The 13,744-nt window shown below is 41.4% G+C and overlaps 1 protein-coding gene across 1 annotated transcript in view; it reads right to left on the bottom strand.

Moving 5' to 3' along the window:
* The window catches only part of med13a (mediator complex subunit 13a), a 289,879-nt gene that overhangs the window by 71,555 nt on the left and 204,580 nt on the right, over window positions 1-13,744 (bottom strand). The window contains exons 10-14 of the mRNA XM_034179011.1: window positions 13,428-13,644; window positions 2,391-2,421; window positions 1,945-2,066; window positions 1,633-1,723; window positions 26-237 (exon numbers count right to left, since the gene is read on the bottom strand). Of these exons, the coding sequence (XP_034034902.1) occupies window positions 26-237; window positions 1,633-1,723; window positions 1,945-2,066; window positions 2,391-2,421; window positions 13,428-13,644 (673 nt within the window). The remainder of the gene's footprint in view (window positions 1-25; window positions 238-1,632; window positions 1,724-1,944; window positions 2,067-2,390; window positions 2,422-13,427; window positions 13,645-13,744) is intronic.

Here is a 13,744-nt window from a genome sequence, read left to right as displayed (position 1 = left end):
ATTTTTCTTTGGGATCCCAACCCACCTTGATCTCAGATGGCTTTGGGCTGCAGAAGCTCTCCTCCACCTCTATCTTGAAATGGCTTCCAAGGGATGAGATGCCATCCAATGTGGTCATGCCAGGAGCAAGGTCCATGCTGCTGCAGTCCTTGCTGCACATGTTCATGGGTGAATAGCCCATAATGTGCTGCTCCAGGGAGGGAGGTGTTGGAAACATCTGGTGCAAATCCGCAGAACCTGGAGGGTGAGAAAAGCAAAAGTGTTATCAGCGAAACTGCAAAACACAACAAAAAACAGTAAAAGCTTTCTTCACACAGGTCACAATCCTCAACCTGTTAATATTAAAGACGTGAATTTTAATCAGCATCTACTCCAGGACTTCAAGAGAAAAACTATTATTACAGTGGTCCTGTATTCTTCTTTGATTGACAATATGCAATGAGATAATATGAGACCGAATTAACCAAAATAAGAATTGTAGCAGGCAGTTTTGTTCTAGCAAATGCAAAAATGACTAATATTTACACTGTGCATCAGCGCTGACATTTGATTTTCAATATACCAATGCTACATTGTTTTCGGTATGCACAATAAGCACTGTGACATGCTCATGTGAAGCACCTTGGGGTAAAAAGCGTGCAAGTGAGCAGTTAAGTAATAAAGAGAATCTATGTGGTGGCCAAGTGGTTAGTGTGCTTGTTTCCAGAGCAGAAGGTTCCTGGTTCAACACCATCCATGCCACCATCCATCCATGTTCTATGGAGTTGCATCAAAACAAGGCATCTGGCGGAAAACTTGCCCCAAATCAATATGCAGATCCATCTTGGATCAGCTGTGGTGACCTCAAGTGAGAATGGGAGAAGCTGAAAGAATTTACAATGCAGCGATAGCCAGACTATGAAAGTATCAATCCACACATACAAAACTGTAACCGTAGATGCAGTTCGGAAGGTCAACAAACATTATTCATCATAATTTAGTTTTAGTCTTAGCTGTTCATACATGAAAGCACAATGATTGTTCACATACCAATTTGCTTTAGCCTAAAATATGTGTTAATTTCTTTAAAGTTCTGCTTCTTCAGTAGTACCTGGGCGCACAATCCAGATTAAATAGCGCCCAAATCCAATTTAGAAATTAACCATTTTATCCAAACTAAATCCAGTTTGGCTCTGTCATCAGAACACAAAATGTAAAAAGGAAAAAACAGGACAGCCATCATCACAAAACTGTTAATCTAGGTAGAAACATGAACACGGACATACTACTGCAGGTACATTCACTACCCATTCTCTACCACAAGGTGGTAACTCCAAGCATTAGCACTAATGATGTATGAGAAGTCTTAATTTACTCCAGTGAATTAACTGATTGGCTGGTGTTCTTTGCTCAGATTATGGGCAGAGGGAATACCACATTTAAACCTCAAGTGGCGTTTGGTAAATTCTCAATGTACACTTCTTAATTCACAAGAGGCTCCCAGGCACGACAAATCTGATTTGGGACACTTGAGAGAAATCCATCCTTTTAAGTGCAAGCTGACACAGACCATTTGAACAGGGAGAATATTGAATCTGAACTGAAAAAAGGGGGAAAAAAGACATCAGAACAGACAGATATGGAGATACATACTAATGCAGGACACAGGGTCCAATGTGGATGCTTTTGCTTCCTTGGTGCCAAATTTTTCATCTGTTCCATTCACTGGTCGCCTGGAACCAGGCTGTGGGAGATGAAAAGAAAAGTACAGCCATTTGAGTTACGTCAAGTTTCACTCTGTGGAACTGACAAGTCAGAATGATGACGAACACATTTTTTAACAGAGAGTGAAAGTAGTTCAACTATGATGACGATCAGATACTGCTCGGGTACATAAATACCGATGGAAACACACACTGTTCAAGTTGTCATACTCATTTCAATAAAAATCAATACCCTACTAACAGTTAGATCATCCTCATCAGAGTTGAAGAGGTTGTCGAGGTCGTTGATTGACACCACCAGGTCCGTCTCATGGATCAGGCTCGTGGAAGCCATGCGATTGTGAGCAGCTGCCCGCTGAGCATCTGCACACAAAACACACCAAATATGTATTGTCATTTACACAAATCGACTTTGAGTGAGGCAAATGTCTAGCTTTGCACTCTGAGGATATTAGCGGGGTTTCTTGTCATTTTAATTGCCACATGACAAATCTGATACAAGTCTGGCATTACAAATACTTGGGAAAGCTCCATATTTTGTGGATGATGACTGGTTTGATAAATGTGTAACATAAGACAAGTTTGCCTTTGTTTCACAGTTCAGATCCTCTGATGTTGGCAGTATGATTACGCATGTGACTGCATAACAGCAGCCACGGTGCGTTACAAATCAAAGAGCCCCCTTACCATCAGACGGGCCTGCTCCTCCATCTTCTCCCTAAGAGACCAAAGAAAGAGATAACATAGCTAAAGATCATACACAGCCAATGCAACTAATTCATATTTTTAGTTTTTCATTACTCTGTTAATGATTTCTACAATTAGCCAACTTAGTCTGTAAGGTTCTAGGAATTAGTTAAAAATAATAATTAATAAAAAAAAAGACCTGTTTTGATAAGAACTATTCATTTAGTTTTTGACCACCAGTGAAAACCACTTCAACTCATATTTGGTTTAAACCATATTTTGAGGAAATTACATGGCAGTTTCTTCTTGGTGTAGAAGAGTTTAAAACCCAGCTTATAAAGATCCAAGGTGCCATTTAAACAAGCACACGGAAGTGCATCAGGCCTGGAGAGGTTAAAACCAGATCATTTCCACTGTACCAAATTAAACATAATTTTGGATATTTTACTGTTGCTTTGAAGTCATTCAACATCAGACAAAAAGTATATCTGATCTAAACCCATGTAAAACAAATTTCAAGCACTCTAAATCACCATTATCCTTGACATAGTACAGATTAAACAAATTAAAACGATAACACTGCCTGTATCATAAAACAGAAAAGGATCCTGACATTTATTTGAGGTGTAGTCAGGTCAGATCTGGAAGCATGTGCTGGTGCAGCATGATGAATAATCCATTCATCTCCCAAAGAAGCCAAGCGGTTCTGTCAAATATAATTATTTATTATAGTGGAGCAGATATGCGCAATATTTGAGGTGAATTGTGACTTTGACGATAAAAGCATGAAATTTGGTACACAGTTAGAGCATACCAACCAGATCATTTTTGGCTATAGGGGCATTGCAGAGGTGGCCATTTTCCAAGATGGCTGCCACAGGTTGTTTTATCAGTTGCTCAGGCTCTAGACCATCAAGACTCTTGATTTCGGTTGCTAATCCTACATATTCAAGGATGAGGAATGCAGCAGTACTATTTACAGCATGCCAACACCTATGTAACAACATATGGTTAGCATTCAGGTCATTAAATAATTGTAAAACCATTAAAATATGTAATATTGGTAATATTATATGTTTTCTAACTGTGACTAATGAGAGTGCAACACAGTTACCCTACTTTTCAATGTTTCATTAATTGCTGTTTAAAGAATTATCCAGTAGAGGAAGCTCGAAAAATACGCTGACCTGGAACAGCTTTTGGTCATCCACTATTCTCTACAGCAAGACTTGTTTGCACAGATTTGATTGCTACAAGAAATGTATGAGCAGGTTTTCTCAATACTCAACAATGAACATGTGAAAGTTTTTACCTCCGCCAAGGAGGTTATGTTTTTGGTCGCGTTTGTTTGTTTGTCTGTCTGTTTGTCAGCAGGATAACTCAAAAAGTTTTGAACGGATTTTGATTTAATTTTGTGGAGTGGTTGGAAATGACAAGAGGAACAAGTGATTAAATTTTAGTGGTGATCCGGATCACGATCTGGATCCCGATGCTAACGCGTTAGCATGTCTATAGCATTTTCAATGTTAAAAGTTAGCATTAAGCAGTTGCAGCTGTCATCACGTTCGGGTGCATTTGTTTTCAAATTGTAATATTTCTTAAATTTATTTTTGTTTATATATTAATAATCTAATGATTATTATATACAATTTTAGAGAAAGAGACAAAAATAAAATTTTTTGTCTGTCTGTCTGCAGGATCACTCAAAACGTTTTGAACGGATTTTGATGACATTTTGTGGAGTGGTTGGAAATGACAAGCGGAACAAGTGATTAAATTTTAGTGGTGATCCGGATCACGATCTGGATCCAGGAATTTTTTTAAAGGATTCTTCATCATTGCGGGATAGGGGGAATTTTGACATTCTAGTTTCTAACTCCACAAAAACAAGGCAGAAAAGCTTGAAAAAAATTAGGGTGTAACATAGTAAAATGTTATATCAAACAACAAAGTTTGGTGATGATCGGATCTGGATTCCGGATCTTGTGATCCAGAATATGCAAAAATATAGGGAAAATAGAAAATGTGTCAGTGTGAGGTGACAAATGAAGCTAAAGATGCACAATTAACACCAAATTGTAGCTGAATCTGTACTGGTGTCATCAGATTTGATGTAGCTTCAAATGTTATGGAGCTAGATCCAGAAGAAAACCGCCATTACTGAAAAATCGTTTTTATACAATAACTTTTCAACTAATAAAGACATAAAAGTGATTCCAAGTTCTAGTGGTATGTTTTCATGGTCAAGGATGTCAAATATACAGGAAAGAAAAGTGTATGTATCACAGTTTTGGTTGTAACACTGAATTGTTGAATAGATCACTGTGCCAAGGAGGGAATCTCTTTAGGGTCAGTGACCCTATGGCCTTGGCGGAGGTTTGCACTGTCTGAGTGCTTCTAGTTAATTAAATGCATTTATACGAGCACTATGTTTATTAATCCTCATTCTTAAGCTAGCTAGCTAGCTAACACATTTGGCTAACATCAGCAATCTAGCTGAGTAGCAAGCATTTATGAAGGGGCTGTTAAGTACATACGTAGCAAATTTCAAACTGATTTGAAAATGTCATTTCATTGGTCAAAACATCGGTATTTAGTTGGTTTGGGTCCAATGCTGATCTCAATTTTTGGGACTAATCTGTATATACATTTGTATGCCTTCAGCTGACCTTGACTGGCCTGTTACAGCTAAAGGTGCTGTGGCACCTGCACGGCTTTGACGATCATGACGATCCCAGCTGCTGCGTTCCCAGCTGGATGCCGGGCTTTGTTCTGCTGGACGCTGCACTTTTGTACACTGGACGCTGCTTATGTAAAATAATTATTTTGTGGCGGATTAATCATTTTCTGTCAGAGCTGGCTGTTGAAAACACCTCTAATTGCTTCCGGAATCGCAGAGGACTGTTGTAGCTGGACCTTTTTTTCCTCTCTCTCACTCTCGTCCATTCTCTAAGGTGGAGAATGTATTGGAACCGTCTAAAAGGTATTTGTAATTTTTATATTGTAATGGCTTGGTAAAGCACTTGCATGTTCTTTCCTTCTCATGAGCAGCTGTAAAATTAAGTTTATGATACAGCCCCAATTCCAATGAAGTTGGGATGTTGTGCGAAATGTAAATAAAAACAGAATACAATGATTTTCAAATCCTCTGCAACCTATATTCAATTGAATACACCACAAAGACAAGATATTTAATGTTCAAACTGATAAACTTTATTGTTTTTGTGCAAATATTTGCTCATTTTGAAATGGATGCCTGCAACACATTTCAAAAAAGTTGGGACGGGGCAACAAAAGATTGGGAAAGTTGATGAATGCTTAAAGAACACCTAACTGGAAACAGGTGAGTGTCATGATTGGGTATAAAAGGAGCATCCCCAAAAGGCTCAGCTGTTCACAACCAAAGATGGGGTGAGGATCACCACTGCATTAAAAACCGACATCATTGTGTAAAGGATCTTACCACATGGGCTCAAGAACACTTCAGAAAACCATTGTCAGTTAACACAGCTAATCGCTACATCTACAAGTGCAAGTTAAAATTCTACCATGCAAAGTGAAAGCCATAAATCAACAACACCCAGAAACGCCGCCACCTTCTCTGGGTCCGAGCTCATTTGAAATGGACAGACGCAAAGTGGGAAAGTGTGCTGTGGTCTGATGAGTCCACATTTCAAACTGTTTTTGGAAATCATGGACGTCGTGTCCTCTGGACAAAAGAGGAAAAAGACCATCCAGATTGTTACCAGCACAAAGTTCAAAAGCCAGCATCTGTGATGGTATGGCGGTGTGTTAGTGCCCATGGCATGGACAACTTACACATCTGTGATGGTACCATTAATGCTGAACGGTACATCCAGGTTTTGGAGCAACACATGCTGCCATCCAAGCAACGTCTTTTTCAGGGACGTCCCTGCTTATTTCAGCAAGACAATGCCGAGCCACATTCTGCACGTGTTACAACAGCGTGGCTTCGTAGTAAAACAGTGCAGGTACTAGACAGTCCAGACCTGTCACCCATTGAAAATGTGTGGCGCATTATGAAGCGCAAAATACGACAACGGAGACTCCGGACTGTTGAACAACTGAAGTCATACATCAAGCAAGAATGGGAAAGAATTCCACCTACAAAGCTTCAACAATTAGTGTCCTCAGTTCCCAAACGCTTATTGAGTGTTGTTAGAAGGAAAGATGATGTAACACAGTGGGAAACATACCACTGTCCCAGCTTTTTGAAACGTGTTGCAGGCATCCATTTCAAAATGAGCAAATATTTGCACAAAAAACAATAAAGTTTATCAGTTTGAACATTAAATATCTTGTCTTTCTGGTGTATTCAATTGAATATAGGTTGAAGAGGATTTGCAAATCATTGTATTCTGTTTTATTTACATTTTACACAACGTCCCAACTTCATTGGAATTGGGATTGTAGATTTAACATCTCGTTATAAATGTTCAGATGAGCTGCGCTGTGTGCGCTGAAGCAATGACTTGCGCTCACATGCAGAGTTTTTTGTTTGTGCAATGTTCACCTTATTAATGCGTGACGGAGATTTCAAAATTTTCTTTGCGCACTTGCACGAAGCTGCGCACAGTTTACAATGGCTTACAATGAGTTTGAGTTTACTCTCATGCATGGCAGAGTGCGTGCAAATGCGCGGATCAAAGTTGTGCAAGTGTTAGCGTACCTTAAATGTACTCTTCCATGTGACTGTGCTGGCAGCTGAGATACCTTCCTGGTGGTTTCAGCTGATACTGGATTGGTGGTGCTCGAGCTAGTACATACTGTTCTTTAAGTAGCATAGTGAATTGTGAGATAATGGTCAAACTATTCCAGTTAGTGGACCCCACTGAGCCTGGAATGTCAGATACACAGTGCCTGACCACAGACTGGAATAAATGTGTTCTGTGTCAGGAAGATAGAGATGCGATACTGAGATGAGATGGAGATAGGCAGGGTACAAGGCCATAGCTGAACTTCTTCTATCACCAGAAGCTACCAGGGCCTGTTGTGATCTCCTCTGCTGTGGATGCAAGAATGTGATGCAGCAGTGGAAAGCGCAAATGTTTCAAGGCAGAGCTTAAGTACCCTGCGTTTTGCCACTGTGGTGGCTTGTGTTTTCAGAACTAACGTTGCATTTAACTATAACTGTGGCCTCTTTTTTATTGTCACTATGCCACTGCAGTTGTGTTTTCAGAGTTAGTGTTGCATTTCAGTATTCACTGTAACTGTGTGATGTCTTTTTGTTGTCATTAAAAACAAACAAAAAACCCATTAGATTTCATTGATTTAGATGAAAACTTTTAAAGATACAATAATCCTAATTCAAGCATTTGCCCTTATGGTGGTGCTAGAGGGAAGGTCCTAGGGTCACCAAAATCAATAGACTTTATCGTCAGGGGGCCATGAATGTTTCCAGATAATTTGAAAAGAATTGGATGAAAGCTCTTGGAGTTAACACGCTAATGTGAAAACTCTGCAGTGGCAGACATGGTAGCGGTCCACGAAAAACCATAATATCCCTCTCTGACTCATTGTTTTGGGGATATAAATAGTACCACTGCATTCCTCATCCTCAAAAATGTAGGATTCAGAAGAGGGATCAAGACCCATCGTGATCTAGAGCCTGAGCTGCTAATTAAACAACAATGCATAGCAGCCATCTTGGAAAATGGCTGCCTCTGCGATGCCCCCCCGCTCAGACTGCCGCTCTCATTTGACCGACACAGAATACCCAGAAATGGATAGAAGTCCAGCCAAAACGAGAGCGTCCACTTTTAGCTTGCCATAAGCTAAGCTAGTGGCGCTCGTGAGGGTGTGACGATACTCCTATAGCCAAAAATTATCTTTAGGGTATGCTCAAACACTGCCAAATTTCATGCTTTTCACGTTTCATCCACATATCTGCTCCACAACTAAAAATTCTTCTTCTTCTTTCGGCTGCTCCCATTCGGGGTTGCCACAGCAGATCATCAGTTTCCATCTGCCCCTGTCCTCTGTTACACCAACCACCTACATGTCCAGCCTCACCACATCCATAAACCTCCCCTTTGGCCTCCCGTTTCTCCTCCTGCCTGGTGGCTCCTTTCTTGCTATACCTGGGTCCCTCCTCGGCACATGTCCAAATCATCTCAATTTAACCTCTCTGACTTTGTCTCCAAACCATCCTACCTGTGCTGTCCTTCTGATATTGTTGGGAAAGTGTAGTGACACGGACCCACAACAGGGGGCGTAAATGAACGGACAATGGAAGGAGTCAAATTATAACACTTTACTGTTGTGAATGACACAACCAAACACAGCAGATTACAGAATGTGCAAAAGTCAATCAATAAGGTGTCGTGTGGGCAGGCTCGACGATAGGAGACGCCCGTCTGGAAACGAACCGGAACCACACGATTTCCACTGCCACCGAACCCGAACCCAAGTCCCGAAGTCCCCAGGTGGCCACCGTCACGGCGTGTCGGATCTGGTACTGCTGGCAGAAAGCAAAGACAGTCAAGGGTGGGTGTGTGAACACCCAGTAACAATCCTGGTGGGAATTCCACCTCCACCTCTCACTCAATACGTTGCAGCGATCCCTCAGAGGAAAAAGAGTGCCGTCTTGCACAGCCTCCACAAAAAGGACCGGTACTCCTGCAAACACTCACAATAAACTGATTTACAAAATACCACAAAAAGGCTGAGGATATTACCTCTGGTAGAAGATGATATCTCGGCAGTGTGGTGGAGGTGTCTTCCTGCTTTTATTCCAGATGTGGATTGGATGATTAGTGACAGCTGTCACGGATGATGGGTGACAGCTGTCACCACAGCTTGTTCCTGAGGCGGCAGCGCCCTCTCGTGCCTGAAGCCCGCACTTCAGGCAGGGCGCCCTCTGGTGGTGGGCCAGCAGTACCTCCTCTTCTGGCGGCCCACACAACAGATATGTTCAATCCTAATTCTGTTGATCCTTTTCACTCTCAAGTGGTTTCTTCTTTTCCAGGGATGAATATTCAAATCATCCCTTTCATAACTTGTTCTTCCTTCCAGTGGAATGCAGTGGTATAGTTACTCCCATGTACTGCGAAAACAAGATATGTTCGTTTCTGGTGGTAAGTTCTGTAAAAAATTTTTTGGTGACTGGCGTGCCAATCCCACCACCACTGCGCATGAGGAAGTCAATCCTGAGGGGGAAAAAGCCGTTCATGGCGTTTTTGTCCTTTAGCTCACTTTTTCCTTCAAATATTAAAGGCCATTTCCATCCACTGGCTGAACTGTCAAGTGGTTAAAGTGGTGGACCTGTGACAGTTCAAATTCCGTCATTCCCAAAAATTATGAAGGGCCGTTAGGCAAGGTCCTTAAACCTCAAGTTGAGTGCCTTGCACTGCAGCACCTTGACATCGGTGTGAATAGGTGAATGTGAGGCATCACAGTAAACTGCTTTGATCATCAAAGTGCTACATAAATGAAGTCCATTTATCATGTATGCTGTACATAAAGGCACCTTCAAATTTGTGCAAGTGTCAAGGTGCCTTAACACAGTAGGATGTGACACTAAACATTTCTGTGCTGTAGTGATGTTGGTCCATTACAACACATATTTGACAACATCTGCTGTAGCATAAAGCTTTCATGCAGTTTTCATATTTTTCACACAGAGTACTTGGATTCTATACTAAGCCGGTGATAAGTGGCTTAAGCATATGACAGGCAATAAACAAAATGTTGTTGTAGGTTGTGGAGTAACAGCCTGCTGAGCGCCAAACACACTTGAAACAAAGCATTAAAATGACTTGCAGATGCCAGTTATTAATGGATTTGCAAATTTCCTTGATAAACTTAATTCATGTCAGAAAGTATGATGATTCACAAAGAAAAGCTGTGACCATCTGAGTGTTGAAAAAATATTACTGCAACGTAAAGCCACACAATTTTTATGTTACTGTCACTAAATAAGCGGACACAGATCCTCAAAAGTCAAGCAGAGAACCCTGGTCTTTGCTAGAGTCTGAATGGCCATATGGGAATCAACCTGAAAGTTAGCTGTAAACCAGGCCTGAAACAGCTGTGAGCATTTTATTGTTGACAATCCTTAAAAGGTGCATGATGAAGTTTTCAGTGACATCGAGCAGAGCTTCACACTGCAACCAGCCCAATAACCTACTGTCAACCTTCCCCTTCTATGTGAGCTCAAACTCTTCAGCAAACATTCTGGCATCGTGGAAACAGAGACATTGGTATTGGATAACTTGTAACATAGGCCAAAGCAATTTGTGTATAACATCCAAACCAATTCACCAGAAAGAGCTTGTGTATTAGTTTGGATAAATTAGCTGACATTATCCACTCAAGGGGTTTTTTGTTGTTTTTTAGGTCTGATAAACTAAAATTGGTTAGATCTGGTAGCTAGCAGGCAAACTAATGTTACCTGACTTCAGCCACCAAAATCACACTGTATTCACATTTTCAGTCATGTTTCCTCACCTGGTCATTATGATAAAAGTGAACCTGGGGTCAAAAATACAGATCCCTTTCATTTCTCAAAAGTTGTTTCTAAGCTGACTCATGTTTTCAACCAAAGTCAATGTTATTCCCGTTTGTCTGGACGGAAACTTTAGTATTTTGGTCTTAGTTGGAGTCTTGGTTGTGCTGAGAGCTGGTTGTTTGAAGGTGTTCGCTGACTTCATGTTATTAACTACACAAAAAATACATTCTGATATATAAACCACAATTCTCTCCAGCTATGCTGTTGCTACTGTATCCCACAAAAACAAACAAACAAACAAAAAAAAAAACATGTAGACGACATAATCAGTGCAACACAGTTGTAAACATGCATAAATGTCACAGCCCATGTAAACCAATGGACATTCAGGCAAAACTGGTCCAGATTCCTTTAAATAAATAAAAGGCTGTTACAGGCAACTTAGTAAGATGGCGCATGGTTCTTCATCATGCACCTTTAAAAAGTTTTCAAATAGTAACTTATGGAGTGATCATGATCATATTAATAACAGGTCAAAATGAGGGCAAATGGAGAAGGAAGGAATATGTCTACACACGCACACACACACACACACACACACACACACACACACACACACACACACACACGGAACGTGGTGTGGAAGTGCTCCAGTGAACAGACTGCTCTTTGGGGACTCTACTGGAAGCTGCTTTCACCCTTAAATCCCAGCACAGAGCTCAGGTGAGCAGCTTGCCCCTCACTATACACCGTAGAGAGAAAATATTTGTGTGCCTTTTAATGGTTCAATGCTCCAGATTTGTTACTGTGGTTAGACTCCAGGCCCCGTGAAGACTGCTGCAAAGAGGCAGCCAGGGAATGTGCACAGGCACACACAAACACAGACAGACTCTCCCTCTTAGCGCTGGGGGCAATCCACAGCTAACAGGTGGCCCTTGTCTGGAAACGCAGCCAGCTCTCGCACAGCCTCCCCAGAGGCAGAGACGAGCAGAGGAATAAGAGGGAGAGTGCGGAGGGCCGATCAAACACAAAACAACCTAAAGGAAATCGGAAAAGCTCACTACTTAGTGCGACTCCGGCCTCAGCTAACAATGAGAATTCACAAACTGCTTCCTGCTCAGGTAGACTTTCACAGTGAAAACGGAAGCATGTAGGAAGCAGTCATTCTTTTATTTTAGTGCGGCATTGCTCAGGATGATGTTGGCCTGATTTTGAGAAACAGTTCTCATGTCCCTTTTAAACCTCAGGCACTTGTGTGGAGGGTGTAGATCAAGTGGTTCATCTCTCTGCTGTCACTGAAAAAATGGTTCATACCCAATTTTTTAAACATTATATCCAGCAAAGTGTGGCTGTAAACAAGACTGGAATCAAGTAACTTGGCAAAAGCACTGGGTGGGTCTTAAATTTAGATCAGTTTGTTCTGTTTTGTGTCATCTGCAAAGAGAATTCAGAAAAACAAACCAGTGCAAAAAAAAAAAAAAAAAAAAAAAAAAAATACAATGTGATACTGAAGAAAACAAATGATGTATGATGTCACTCATCATTATGAGCCAACTGGCTTAACTGTGTCTCAAATAAATGCTTGAGAGAGCACTTGATTAGTGTACTTTACTGTCACAAAGAAGTTGCACATCTGTTCAAATGATCACAATTTAGACGATGATACACAAACAGTACTGTGCAAATGTTTTATGTCAGCCATACACCACATGATGTGGTAAAGCTGTGCCGTAAGCCTGCCGATGAACTGCAGCAGAGTCACAAAATAACAGCGTCCACATTATGCTGTTTGCCCCCACTGACTGCACCTCACACTGAAGGAGGGCAAGAGATCCGCAGCAGGTTGTTTTCCCATCTGTGGTCCACGCAGAACCATGAAGGAGTGACAGAGAGAGAAAAATTAATGAGGCCATGATTTACTATATCGAGCGCTCCAAACAAATTTATTTGCATGACTTGATCCATGAATTTCTACATGTTATTAGTCCATGCACTGTGCAAAATTGGGTGCACATGCTAAATTGAGAGTGACATAAAAGATTGTGAGCGGGGGGGGGGGGACGACACACACACACACAATCTGACCTGGTCCTTTCCATGTGGCATGTGCATGTCCTCCCCGGGTTTGCATGGGTTTCCTCCAGGGGCTTTGCCCCCCCCCCCCCCCCCCACTTCCAAAGACATGTATTTAGGTTAGATGGAAACACTAAATTGACCAAAGGTGTGGCTGGGGTGTGAACATGTCTGTCTGTGTGTCTGCCTTGTGATATACTGGTGGCCTGTTCCCCATTTTTGTCCAGTGACTTCTGTGACCCCTGTGACTGCTAACAGGACTAAGCAGGTTCTAAACATGAATGAATGAAGGATTGTTGCAAAGTATTGGTGTACTGACAAGAAAATAAAACCGACTTTACATTTTGACTGGCATCCAGCATTTACTGTTCATGTTACTCTTTTCCAATGTGCAAGAGTTTGGTTTAAGAGCAGCATTAGAAACATTAGTCATTGTGAAAGTCTAGACCAGTCATCTTCCTGTAAAGGAACTTGACACTCCTTGGATTTCTTACCTTATGTTTCTTGCCTGGCTCACGCTCCCCGCCTGACTTATCCTTCTTGTTGGAGAATGTGAACTTGACATCACCTTCCTCAAAGGCGTAAGGGTCAACTTCTGGCTCATGATCCACGTCAGTTATGGCAGCAGATAGATACTGGTTTCTCCTGGCATGGTACATTTTTACACGCTCCTCCGACACTTTCAAGGGCCATTTGGATATGGACATAGCTCTGAAAAGAGGCAAATGCTGCACTGTAAGTCCTCTGCAATGCCACTGGGTGAACATCACATACAGTTTCCCTTGTTATAACAACTCATTTCTGCCCACCA

The sequence above is a fragment of the Thalassophryne amazonica genome, chromosome 9 (assembly GCF_902500255.1).
Source record: "Thalassophryne amazonica chromosome 9, fThaAma1.1, whole genome shotgun sequence".
NCBI lineage: Eukaryota > Metazoa > Chordata > Actinopteri > Batrachoidiformes > Batrachoididae > Thalassophryne > Thalassophryne amazonica.
This window is presented reverse-complemented; position numbering and strand designations above follow the sequence as displayed.